Genomic DNA, 14341 nt, shown 5'->3' with positions numbered 1-14341 from the left:
GGTTCTCTTTCTACAGCATTTTGAAACCGAAACTTTATTTATGGACACTTTATAATCAAAACACATTGTTATACAGCGAAGAAATGAAAGAACAAAGAAACTTAAAATCTGGCATCTGGTATTATATTTTATAATTCAATCTTGATAACATTAAATGGCTCAATATTTTTGTTTGATCTTGGAGCGAGGGAAATTTTCATCAGTCCGTCATATGACTGACATCATAGTGGAAGTATGTTTCCTTCGGTTCAAAATATGACCGGTCTAGCATTAAAATGTTATTATCTTATCTGTTTGGTAAGTACTAGTCTGCTCTTTTACATAAACTTAGTTACATATTTGCATACTGCCATATCATTCATAATATCTTGTTAGGATGCTGAGTGTCTCAATAAAGAAGGTAACACATTTTATCAAGGCATACACTACATATTAATAATTTAGTTGATTTGTACATGAGCATCTATCTATCTATCTATCTATCTATCTATCACCATCATTATGATCTTCATTCCCAATATGGAGTTCACTGCACGATACTGGCCTCTCCTAAACTCTCTAAAGCATTGTGGACTTAATCTATACACATCCAAGTTGTTTTGGCATGTTCACCAATCTTCCATTAGGTCTTGATTTTGATATTTTCTTATGTGTTGAATATAATAAAAAACTTTCTTCATCCATGTACAATCTGTTAGCCTGGATAAATGTCCCACCCATTATCATTTCATTTTAGTCATAATTACCCCTCCGGTCCCAGTATACACCCCGAGCAATTTGTCTTCCTGTCTCAATTAGTAATTCCGACATCCATCTTCCCATACTAAAACTGAATGGTTTTCACATTAATAGTCCTTGTCTCAACACCATAATTAAAAACTGTTAACACACAATGATTGCAAACTATCTTTATCACATACACTGGTAGTTTACTTTTGAAACTATCCAGTCTACCATGCACAGCACACACCATTTTACTTCCACATTTATTTTTCTTCTCCTATCCATCCTGGTGTTGTCTTCAAGAGACCTAAATAAGGAGACTTATCTATGCATTCAGTGATTTAATCGGTAATTTGTGCTGTTTTCATTCCGTTATAAAGATAGAGGTCGAGTTCTACATTCTAGCCTTAGATGGGCCGATCAGGCCTTACCAAATGCCGTGTCGTCCTCTGCCAGTGGTGTCACTGCATGCTTTGTGGAGGGGCATGTGGTCAGCACACTGCTCTTCCAATCACTGTTGGGTTTCTTGTCCTTCGAAAAGCTAGTAGCCAGTGAAGTAGCTCCTCAATTGGACTCACAAGGTTGAGCGCACGCCGTGCCTTTTCTCCCATCGTCCAAAAAATCCCTGACAGTACCGGGAATCAAATTCAGATCCTCCAATGGCTGTCAGTCGCATTTACATCTGGATACGGAGGCGGACTTCTTTTCAATCTATTATTTTAGTTTTAAAAGAAGTCATGGTTTGGCTGAGGAGGTAACTGAATAAGATGCCCTACTCAGCACTATTGATAAATTTCAAATTAACAAGTGGACATGTACAAACTAACATACAGGTGACATTAGCAGACTATACACAAAGTCGAAAACAGAGAGAAAACGCCAAAACGTGCTCCAAATACACACATTGAAAAAAAATTTGCATACCCCGGTTCCCAGAACTCGGGAAGATAGATGTTGACTGTGGATACTGTATCACACACACACAATCCCTTTGACTGTTCAGAGACGTCACTAAACCTGCCCAAAGTTGTAAACAACCGCGCATGAGCAGTACCTATTAGACGGAGGGGGTCCAACAGCCGATCAGTTCCAGTCATTCCACCAGGAAGGGGGTACACGGCTCATGTTGTCTGTAGTTCAAACATGCCATCCTCTGACCAATAGTGCAACCATATCAGCAGCATATTGATGAAGCATACGTCTTCTTGGACGGCAATTCACGCCCCCATCGTGCACATCTTGTGAACGACTTCCTTCAGGATAACGACATCACTCAACTAGAGTAGGCAGCATATTCTCCAGACGTGAACCCTATCGAACATGCCTGGAATAGATTGAAAAGGGCTGTTTAAGGATGACGTGACCCACCAACCACTCTGAGGGATCTACACTGAATCGCTAATGAGGAGTGAGACAATCTGGACCAACAGTGCCTTCCTGAACTTGTGGATAGTATGCCACGACGAATAAAGGCTTGCATCAATACAAGAGGACGTTCTGCTGGGTATTAGAGATACCAACAATCTAGACCACCACCTCTGAAGGTCTCGCTAGATGGTGGTACAACGTGCAATGTGTGGTTTTCATGAGCAGTAAAAAGGGCGGAAATGATGTTTATGTTGATCTCTATTCCAATTTTCTGTACAGGTTCCAGAACTCTTGCAACCGAAGTGATGCAAAACTTTTTTAATGTGTGTTCATCATTGATCCAATTAAGTCACATTATGGAAGATAACAGAACTGTGTTCACATCTATTGCCAAATGAACCTTATGTACAGGGGTTAGACAAAAATATGGACACATCAAAACACAATGAAACCTGTTGTCTCAGAATGGATAAATACAGGTCGTGAATGGTTTTCAAGGGAATCCTATACCATTCTTCCAGCCAAATAGTGGCAAGTTCAGGTAATGATGATAGAGGTGGATACTGATGACATACCCTTTTCTTCACAGCAGACAACAAAGGCTCAATAATATTAGGATATGGTGACTGTGGTGGCCACGGGACATGTGACAGTTCATCCTCCTGCCCACAAAGCTGGTACTGGACGATACGAGCTGTGTGAACAGGGATCCTGTCACCTTGGAACACAGTGTCACAACTGGACGACAAATATTGTACCACTGGGATGAACCTGATCAGCCAAAAGAGTCACATTGCAGAGTAACCAAGGGGCTCACGGAATATCACAATATGGCTGCCTGTATCACCACTAAACCCCTGCTATGTTTCACTCTTGGGATGTAAAAGGGGTCAGAAGTTGGAATCAGTCTGAAACAAGACACAGCCAATCAAATGACTTGAAATTCCAGCTTGCCCAACAATTCCCTGTTTACAGAGCTCCCTTCACACTGTTTCGGTACTGACAGTGCTCATGAGCACAAGATTGAGATCCACAGTGACTTTTGCAGCTATTGTCTTCTTATTTTTCATCACAATCTTTTCAATGAGCGTCAATCACAATCACTCAACACACATTTTTCCACACATTATGACTCAGTGGATAATCGTATACAGGTGATGTTTTTCAGATGTACTGAGCCTCACCTTTATCTACAATAATGATGTAGGCTTACGGGAAATGGCACTGGATAGCTCGCTGCTATTACTGTCACAAAGGTAATTCACAGTGATGTCCTGTTTTGGAATTCACCTGTTGAAAAATGGATTATAAATGTTGTGTAGTCCCTACAGTAGTGATATCGTGGGGTGGTTGATACTGTGTTTTCCAGCTCGGGTTTTTCAGGATCTCCACGATGCTTTCCAATAGATTTAAAAAAAAAAAAAAAAAACAGTGAGCATTTGCATTGTCCTCCTTTTAATGCATTCAATATCCTTTATTAGTCATATCTGGGTTGGGACCCTTGCACCTAAGCAATATTGTATGAAGTGTCGCACAAGTGTTTTGTAACCAGTCTCCTTTGTAGACTGTCTGTGATTTCCAATCTGCACAAATTGTTACAGTCAACGCAAATTTAAAAATATGAGAAACAAAAACTAGCTGAATTGTTCCTTATCTAGTTGGGATCTCAGTGTAATTATTCAATATTAAAATACACTCAACAGGCATATGTTATCACCGATCACTTACCGAGGCTATCGACACCACTGCGCAAGCTGATGCTGTACGAGTGGAATCGGTCAAGTAGTTTCCTGACATTGTCGAGGGGATCGATGACCGCCACCTCCGGATGGGCATCTAGGTAACTCTCGACCCTCTGAACCATTGCTTCTGCCTGGAAAGTTGAAAATCGTTGACAAAAACTGGTGACTGAAAAAACAATTATTCAAATGGTGGCATCACCAATTTTCGTTAAATAAATTTTGTAGGTCCCATGAAGAAAGAGAATCTTCAAGAATATGAAACAATTAAAAGAACCTGTTACTAAAACATAAGAAAGATGTAGAACAATAATCCATACACTGTATTAACCTTTTGACTGCAATGTGCAAGGCTTGGTGGGTGCTTCACATTCACACCTCTCGATGGGTTCTGTGTGCTCAAAACGTTTTACTCCCTTGCTAACACTCACCCTTTTCTTTTTCTGGACTTTGGACAGGTACCATGTGAGTTAGAAAGTTTTTTATACACACAGATGCCAACCTCGGAGAAAATCAGTTTGGGTACAGAGAAATGTGGGACTTCTTAGAAACTGTCTTAACAAAAAGTAAACCTATGTTTACAGCATTTGTGGTTCTAGAGAAAACTTTTGACAATGATGATTGGACAGCACTCTTTGAAATTCTGGTGGTAGCAGGGGCAAAATGAAGCGAGTGAAAGATTATTTAGAGCTTATACAGAAACCAGAGAACAGCCGTACGAGTTGAAGAATACGAAGGGGAATTTACCTATTAAGAAATCTTTACTGATGGTACTTGTCTGGACTGTATCCTTCCGCAGAAGCAAAATGTAGATGATAAGTAAGGCAGCCAAAAATAGAATGAAAGCTTCTTAAATGTGATGTTAAGGAGGAATGATGAAGATTACAGGATGCGTTCATGAAGTACAGGATTCGTCTCAGAACCAAAAAACTTATTACACATTTTTGTACAGCGAACTAAAAATCTGCAAACGTGACCCTTGAGTATCAATACACCACTGCCAGCATTTTTTCATTATTTATAGGTTCCCTGGAATTCCTCCTGTGAAAAGGCTGTCAAGAGACCTTGTCAAAGCAGCCTGAACTGCTGGGATCGTGTCAATTCAGTTCCCTTTCAGGGAACTTTCTGCTCATCCAGAAGAACTTTCGGAATAAGCTTGGCACACACCTTTCTCATTATCAAATCTTCTGTCACTAACTTGAACAGTGTAATCTTACCCAATCCCAATTCATCGGCAAGTAACCTAACACTAAGACAATAATCAGTGTTAAAAAGTTCAGACACTTTCACCAAATTTTCACGAGTTCAGCTTGCTGAAGCTACTCCCGTGCAATCATCGTCTTCAATGCCCTTGTGGCCATCTTTGAATCTCTTAAGCCACATAAAAACCATTTCATGTGACGTGGCTTTTTCTTTGTAGGCCTCTTTAATCATACCAAAAGTTCCTGTGGTGGTTTTGTTCAGTTTTGCTTAGAATTTTACCAAATAATGTTGCTCAAAATGATGCTGCATTTTAGCTCTACGAGTTTTCGACGGGGGCAACTGACACTCCCAGCACTAGCGTTCTGGGCACTGCAGCATCTCAGAGGAAACAGTCGTTGGTGTGGCTGGTCAGCTAAATCTGTCTTGAAACTTTGTGAATGAACCCTGTAGATGGATAGATTGAATATCTGATGAGGAGGTAATGAACTGAATCAGACAGAGAAGAAATTTATGGCACAACTTGACTAGAAGAAGGGATGAGTTGATAGGGCACATCCTGAGGCATCAAGAAATTGTCAATTTGGTAATGGAGGAATATGTGGGACATAAAAATTGTGGAGGTAGACAAAGGCTTGAAAACGGTAAGCAGGTTGAAATGGATGTACAAGGCAAATCAGAAAGTCTCTGCCGCTATTTTTTACTAGTGGAAATAAACTACATACAGATAATTACAAATACATGGTGAAAAGTATTTAAACCGACAAACTCTGGAAGGTTGTAGGGGACATCAAAACAAATATTTTTCCCTAATGTAATTTTTTCCTATGAGGATTATTTAAACCGGTGGAGGCCATATTATGCTCTTCAGTTGTTAGAGGCCGTATTACGATCTTCAGTTGTTAGAGGGCATATTATGCTCTTCAGTTGTAAGCAACTGCTGTCCACCAGTGTAGTAGTGCATTGTCTCTGTTTATTAATGGAGCAATACACCTGGAGTGAGTACACTGATATGGTTGGTGCGTACTACGTAGCGCACCACAACGGACGAACTACACACCCGGTTTATCAATAACAATATCCTAATTGCCATATCCCGCATAATATGACCTTTGCTGCTATGTACCAACGTCTGCGTGAGACCGGGTCATTTAGCAGATTACCTGGACAGGGACACCGTCGCACGGTAAGAACGCTGCAATTTGAGGAAGCTGTCTTGCAGCATGTGGAGCGGGATCCTTCAATCAGCACTCGTGCAAGTGCACGTAACATGGCGACGAATCAGACAAATGTAAGAACAGTCCTTCAAGAGCAATTGTTACGTCCATTTCACTTACAGTGTGTCCACAATCTGGAACCAGTTGATTATCCACCCAGAGCACAGTTTTCGCAGTGGTACCTGGAACAATGGAAATGCATCCTACATTTCCATCCACAGTGTTGTTTACCGATGAAGCAATGTTCAGGCGTGATGGAGTCTTTAGCATGCACAATTTGCATGTTTGGAGTGAGGATAACCCACATGCCACAGTTACTAGCACTCATCAAGTGCGGTTCTTCATTAATGTGTGGGTCGGTGTTGTTGGGGACTGTTTAATTGGGCCATATCTGCTACCTAGGCCATTAAATGGCAGGTACTATTACAATTTTCTCGCCAGAGCATTGCCAGAATTGCTGGAAGATGTCCCGCTCTCTACAAGACAACGTATGTGGTTCCAACATGTCGGGGCGCCGGCACATTTCAGCCGTCGTGTTCGTCGATTCACAGAAACATGGATTGGCAGAGGTGGTCCTGTACCATGGGCTGCTCGATCCCCAGATATGTCCCCTCTGGACTTTTTTGTGTGGGGAGAGATGCGCAACCTTGTTTATGCAACTCCTATTGCATCAGAAGAGGATCTGGTTGCCCGGATAGTAGCAGCAGCAGGAACAATTCAGGATACTCCTGGGGTTTTTGCCCGTGTCAGACAGAACATGATCCGACGGTGTAACCTTTGCTTACGTGTCAATGGAGGTATTTTTGAAACTCTACTGTAATTGAAATTGGGTTGTGTTAATGTGTTGTCTCTTGGTCATAAAAAATGGAAAAGTGTTTGTTAATTCAATTAACTAGCCGCCAGAGAAATCTTCCTCTACCGGTTTAAATACTCCTCATAGGAAAAAATTACATCAGGAAAAAATATTTGTTTTGATGTCCCCTACAACCTCCCAGAGTTTTTCGGTTTAAATACTTTTCACTCTGTATACATACTATTCTATGTACCTTACACTATATTTCCACATAGTCTCCACAGCAATTCAGACATTTGTCCCATCACTGGACTAAATCTGAGATCCCTTATGGTATAACAATAGTCGGTGGTTCTGATTACCACACTTGACCTCGCGTTGTTGTGGAGAATAATCACACTGTGTCCACATTGATAATGCACCATTGCTTCTTCCTGACAGCAGTCTGCAGTCATAGCAGTGTGGAACAGTAACTGTCAGAATTGACTGTTGCACCTAGTGGCATGAAATCTAGCAGCAGCAGTGCAAGGCAATCCCAGAAGACTGATAACATCACTTTCCCAACAGAACTTTTTTTTCACAGGTGAACCCAGGTGTTCCCACACCATGCTCTGCAGCTTTGATTCTAGTGTGAAATGCAGAATCCGTTCTTCACCACCAGTAACATAACTGTGCAGTCCAGGTAAACGTCACCCTCCTTGGTATGCTGTTGTAGATGATTCAGTGAAGCAATCATTTGCTCGTCTTTCATAATGTCATCCAACGGCTTAGTGCTTAGGCACCCCCAGACAAGAAACCTTCTGGTATCATGAGGATCCTTGAACAACATCGTAAGCACTCCCTCTTGAAATGCCAAGTTCCCGGGACATGTCCTTGGGGTGCAAACAGCAATCTGTTTTCACCATTGCGTCCACACGGGAAATGTTATCATCAGTCAGTGACGTATGTGAGCTCCCCAAATGCTCATTGTCATACAAGTCTTCACAGCAATTTGCAGACTGTGTAGCTGAAAGTTCCTGGAAGGTTAAAGCTGTTCATTAGACCGGGATGCAAACCCAAGTTTTTTTTGCCTTTCATGAGCAAGTGCTCTACCGACAGAGCTATGATTCACAACTTTTCCTCACAGCTAGTATCTTCTTCTACCTTCCGAACTTCATAGAACACATCCTGTATGCCTTTCGGGAAGAAGTCGTGAGGGCAGGTCATCAGCAGCGCTTGGATAGCTTGGGAGGCAGATCACTTGCATGCTAAAGGCAAAGGTCTCTGCTTGAGCTATTGAACCAAGTAGTGGGAAAAAACAGTCACATAGAAAGAATTAAGCTCCGGTGACAAACATGTACAAAATATTCAGGGAATGAGATTTGTTTTGAACATTTATGAATTTCATTTTCTCAAGAACAGAGAAAGTCGTGCTAACTTATTTCTGTAAGGAATGATAGGAACACAACAATCAGTCACAATCCCACTGGTATTTCTTATACGCATCCAGGATATACTTATTTAAAGTGTAGGTGTCCATAATTAAAGTTCCAGTCCCAAAACACTGTAGAAAGAAAACCACTGCTCACAATGACGTCAAAAGAACCACTGCTCACAATGACGTCAGGAGAACCACTGCTCACAAACAATGACGTCAAGGGAACCACTGCTCACAATGACAATAAATTTGAACAGCTTATTACTGACATGGGGAAACACCTTGGGGGGTGGGGGAATTAACGAAAAGTTGTCCAACAGATGGTGCTGTCAGCATCAGAATATCCACACCAACAGATGCGCGGCACATGGCTATTGCTCAGTTTGCATCCAAGACCACCCCCAGCATGACTGTCTCTGTGAAGGATCCCACACTGCTGGTAAAGATCTTTTACAAGGAAAGTGACTGTGTGCCAGTTGCCCTGAAAGTGTATGAACCACGGTGTTGGTCTGATGCTTGCTAATGATCTGGAGAAAATTATTACAAAATTCAAAAAGACACATTCTTTTGAAGTGCAATGTGCAGAGGGAGGAAAGCAGCTGATATAGTGTCTGTCAAAGATGTGACCACAGCACTGCAGCAGGGCTAAGTGGTGGTGTGAAAACAGGCAGTGTATGGGGAACTGTCTGAAGGTTGGACATTCCTGTTGGCACAGTGCACGAAATCCTTAGTAACATCCTACATTGCTATCTGTGCAAAATCACCCATGTTTAGGAGTTGCATCCTGCTGATTTGCCAAGAAGACAAACATTCGCTCTGGAATCTCTTGCTTGCAAGGAACATTCTGCGGACAGATGGAATCCATTTCAATCTCAAAGGACATCTCAATACACAGAATTTGAGAATATGGGCAACAGAAAATCTGCAGGCACTTTGACCAGTACCACTTTATTCTGCAAACATGACTGTGTGCTGTGGGTTGACGGTGTTGTTTGCCATAGGGCCATATTTTTTGGGGGGAGATCAGTCCTGTGGGTTCCTGTTACCTGTATACTCACTGGTAAATGCTATGACAGTTTTTTGCACATCAACATCACTTCAATTCTTCAACAGTGTGGATAGGATCACTTTTATACAAGGCGGCACTGCTCCACCCATTTCGCAGCCAGTGAAGTGGCTGTTGCAGAGGCACTTTGCAAATGCTGCTATTACCAGCTGTCATTTCCCAACAGTCTGGCCACTCAAATCAACTGATCTTAATCCTGTGACTTCTGGCTGTAGGGTTATCTGTAAGATGTTGTGTTCAGTATTCCAATTATGAACATAGCAGAACTGAACGCATACACTGCACAACACATTCACAACGTGATCCCCGAGAAACGTACTGTTTCCAGATTTCAACTTATGGCAGAAAACAATGGGCAGTATATCAAACATGCCTCCTGCAAGTCTCACGACAATTATAAACCAATGTCATATTGCTTTTTATGTGGTTTAGGGCCTCGGGATGACTAAAATCTGATTTTTTCCATCCAATGTGGTACGACCTTGCTGTGATGGGTGGGCTTACCTAACAACAGTGCAACAACTATTGACTGCCGAGATTGTGCAGTCGTGTATGCTGAACAGTACAGATGGTGTATTGTGCAACTCACTCCCCAGCTATTGTATTGTGATTCATCTGTCTTTTGTAGTTGACCCCATTTACATTTAGATGCTTACTGTGCCCATCCACTGGTAAAATTTTCCTTAAAATTTTTTTGTTCCATGACTTCATCCCCCTGCGTCAGTAATACGCTATCCAAATTTGATGTCACTCTGAGCAGTAGTGCTCTTTCAACAGCATTCTGAAACTGAGCTTTAATTAAGGATACCCTGTGTATGTAATGGACTTGTCTAAATTTCATATATATAATAACTGTAAGATAAGAGATTCTTTGCTGAGGCTACACTGTGTCCAGGAAGTGTGGCGTCAAACTGCCAGTCATAAACAAAGTTTAGGTGTCACAGATTAGATATGAGCTAACAGGAGAGATAAGTGGATGATAACACCTTCCTGATGTTTGAAGGAAGGCACACCCTGTGAAATTTTTCTATCTGCTGATACAAACAGCATTTTTAAGCACAGAAGTCAATGACATTAAATTACACATTTATCTTTGCATATCTCACCTGCAAAGCTGTTGGTCACAAAAGAACGTACATGATGTTGGGAACAAAATTAAGGATTCTAAAACAGTCATTAACAACTTAAATGATACATTAAGCCAAAATGATTTGCTGCCATTCAAGCCATGCAACTCCAGTGACAGTTCACAATTTTTAATGTATGAGGCCTCACAGTGTGAGAATGGCATTAATTTATCATTTACAACTATGTTAAATTAATCTGAGAGGCCAGCTGATACGGTACTGCACATGGTCTGTTAACGAACCAGATTATGTACGGCTACCTTTTGATATCTTTTACTTTATGTCTGAGGGAAGTGGTGTAGCTCTTCTTCTAATCTGATAGAGCAACTAACACTTTGCTTTCTTATGTTCTATTCCCTTAAAAGAAGAAGAAGAAGAAGAAGAAGAAGAAGAAGAAGACAAAGGCAATAAGAAGGAACAAACCATGCTGTGACACTTTGTTATCAGATGGACTAAACAGCTGGAATGTAAAATCAATGGTCCAGTGAAAGCACTGTACCATCACGACATTCAAATAACTTACAGAAAAGCAGATGCGTAACTTCCTCAACGAACTGCTGTAGTGGACATTCCCCAGCAGCATTCCCGTGAGTTACGAGGGTTACTCCAAAAGAAAAACATTTTTTCACAAAGCCAACTCTTGTTCTACATATTTGTTATTCACAGAAGTCATAGAAACATACTTCCCACTTGCATTCAAAACACTACTTCTGCAAGTTGCACTTTTGTAGCACACCCTCAAGATGGCTGCTGCATTTCATGTTCATTTGAAGCAACAAGCTGTTCTAGAGTTCCTATGTCGTGAGAACAAAAGTGTCACAAACATTCACTACTGAAGAAGATGTATGAGGATGACACAGTACAGTTTGTAGTCAGACCAGCAGATTACCTGGTGAAAATGGGCACGCCAATACCCACGATCTCCTGCACAGTGGCAGACCGAGCACTGCACAGGCTCCTGACAATGTTCAGTGTATTCACAATCACATTTTGGCTGACAAAAGTATAACAGTGAATAAACTGTCAATCAGAATGGAAGTAGGAGAAGTGTGCAGAATATTGATACAGTTGAAGCTGGAAAGCATTTGTGTCAGGTGGTTCCGAGAATCCTGAATGTTAAAACACCCATTTATGGCCCTGATGTAGCACTGTAGGATTACACCTCTTTGGTGAAGTGGACCAAGATTTGAAGATGACTTATGAAGACTGATAAACAGCGGCTCAAATGTGCTGGTCCTGACTTTGGGCAATTGAAAGGGAGGGAGGAAAAGTGGAAAAATGACATTTTGTCTCACACAAATGTATCAACAATTGTAAAAACATCAAAGGTAGGGAAAATAAATTGAATAAATTGGATGGTTAAAAAAATGCTGTGCATTTCTTCTGGAGTAATCCTTGTATCTGAACATTCTATACACTGGTAGAAACTTAACTTTTGTAGTGTCATTGTGATTTTAACACAATTCAACCTGCGTTCTCTGGAAAAAAAAAAAATTAAAATCTGGATTTTGGCCTAAAAAGGGGATCTTACTAGGCCCTCTTTAATTTTCTACACTTTCGTTGGGGCCCCAATACCAATATCCAAAAGCAACAAGACTCACTTCTCAAAAACTTTCTTGTAACAAAAACAGACATTGAACATTTCTGAATCTTGTCACATACAATGTACATAGCATTTCAACTATTCTTGACACACCTGGTGACGACAGTGTGTGTAGCAGTCTAATCCTCCAACAAAATGGTCAATTGTGTCACTTGTTAGAAGCAAGGCATTTCTTATTTATTATATTTGAATTCTACATTTATTATCAAATTGAAATGTTAATTACCCCTTGTTACACTGATTCACTATTTGTCATTAATATTTGGAATTGTCAGCTAATGGACATAATCAAGTACACTATTGTAATTGTTTTTGTACCACATATGCACAGAAATATGATGCATACCTTTCCGCATGTACCAATGTTGTATTACAATGTGAAATGAAGCTGTAATCTTAAGATACATGCTTGAAAATGTCCCACAATTGAAATTGGTCACTCGCACATATATCAGAAAGAATATAGCCTCTTGGATAACGTTTTCATTCTCAAAACATGTTGAGGCTGTAGACCCCCAGAAAAGTAAAATTTTAAAATAAATTTATACTTCACATAAAAAAAGAGTTGCTTCTAATGAAACTCAAAGATGCAAACTTGTGATCTGCAGACAGGAACTCTACAGACATATCTGGAAACAGCACTATTAGGTAATGCTCAAAATGGTTAATAATTTACACAAGAGGGGAGTTCGTAAATTTTCAAGTTAACTTTTTTTAATGTTTTCAGGAAGTGTGCCTTATTGCTTTAGAATACCAATGTACAGGCACCGACCTTCAAATGCATTGCAGTGCCTGTGCAGCTGTGTTTATTACTTGGGAAGGGCCAAGGCATGTGAGACGCTTGAGGAAATTGTCAGTCTCTGTAACGAGATTAATAAGGAGAAAAACTGGAGAATGAGTTATCAAATGGTTTTTGCAGCTCATCTACTCCTTCCTATAATTTATCAGGTAATCCAGACCTTACCTGCAAAACTGTCTGCCAGCTTGAGTGTTAGTATCAGACCTCACAAATGAAAACAGGTGTTTCAGTTGCAGAGTGTTGAAAATTATTCAGCGATGAGGGGACGGCTACAGAAGTAACTGAGATACTGCAGACTGAATTCAGTACTGAGCTCAGTATATTGTTCTCAGAATCAAAATATAAAAAAAGAGACAGCCTTTACAAAATGGGAATAGCCAAGAGACTACAGTTCTGGACTACAAATGGCCGCAGCAACCTACCCACGGAATACTTAAACATGAATATTGCAGAAGTAAATAATACGATGATATTGTCAAACATTTAAAAAAATGCAGGTATTATTTAGTGAGAACCAATCAAGGGAAGATAAACATACAGCCAAAAACAAGAACACAAGCATGTTGGGACACTGGTTGCCATCAGTGCAATGTACAGGAGTATGCAGATCGCCTGCTGTTCCGGAAATAAGTATGTGTTGTATCTGTGATTGCATTATTGAAACATGCAATCAAACTCTACTTCCTCATTTACTGAATACCTCTGGCTTCAAAGCAAAACCATCCGGTATGTGTTATGACTAAGTAAGATGGCTGCTGACTTGTACGCCTATTTTTCAATTAACTGACAGATCGCGAGCAGGAGCTGCTTCCCATTGGGCTCTGGAGTGTGTGCCTCCCAGTTTTATCACCTCGAGGACACACAATAGTCCTACACTGCCGACCTAACTAGGTAGGCAGTGCTGTTCCTCCTGCAGCAAGTCAGACAAATGGAGTGGGTGACCCTTGGGAACATTCATGCTAGTCACTCTGAAGAAGTGCCAAATAGACCCTTCCACAAAAAACACAATCTTCCTTTGCCAAAAGGACACTGTGAAGCTAAAATGGCTGAAAATCTGCCTTTTCAATGCAGCTGTCATCTTGGGACTATGTTGCTAATTTGGCTTCTAGAAAGAAGAAAATTATGTGGATATTGATACTTCCTGGCAGATTAAAACTGTGTGCCGGACCGATACTCAAACTCGGGACCTTTGCCTTTCGCAGGCAAGTGCTCTACCAACTGAGCTACCCAAGCACGGCCCACGCCCCATCCTCACAGCTTTACTTCTGACAGTATCTCGTCTCCTACCT

At 40.8% G+C, this 14341-nt stretch overlaps 1 protein-coding gene across 1 annotated transcript in view; it reads right to left on the bottom strand.

The window, feature by feature from the left end:
• LOC124717021 (inositol-tetrakisphosphate 1-kinase-like) overlaps positions 1–14341 on the bottom strand; it is a 94592-nt gene that overhangs the window by 54451 nt on the left and 25800 nt on the right. The window contains exon 4 of the mRNA XM_047243675.1: positions 3820–3964. Within this exon, the coding sequence (XP_047099631.1) occupies positions 3820–3964 (145 nt within the window). The remainder of the gene's footprint in view (positions 1–3819; positions 3965–14341) is intronic.

The sequence above is a fragment of the Schistocerca piceifrons genome, chromosome 9 (assembly GCF_021461385.2).
Source record: "Schistocerca piceifrons isolate TAMUIC-IGC-003096 chromosome 9, iqSchPice1.1, whole genome shotgun sequence".
In the NCBI taxonomy this organism is placed as follows: Eukaryota; Metazoa; Arthropoda; class Insecta; order Orthoptera; family Acrididae; genus Schistocerca; species Schistocerca piceifrons.
The sequence above is the reverse complement of the archived record's forward strand: the minus strand, read 5'-3'. Positions and strand labels throughout refer to the sequence as shown.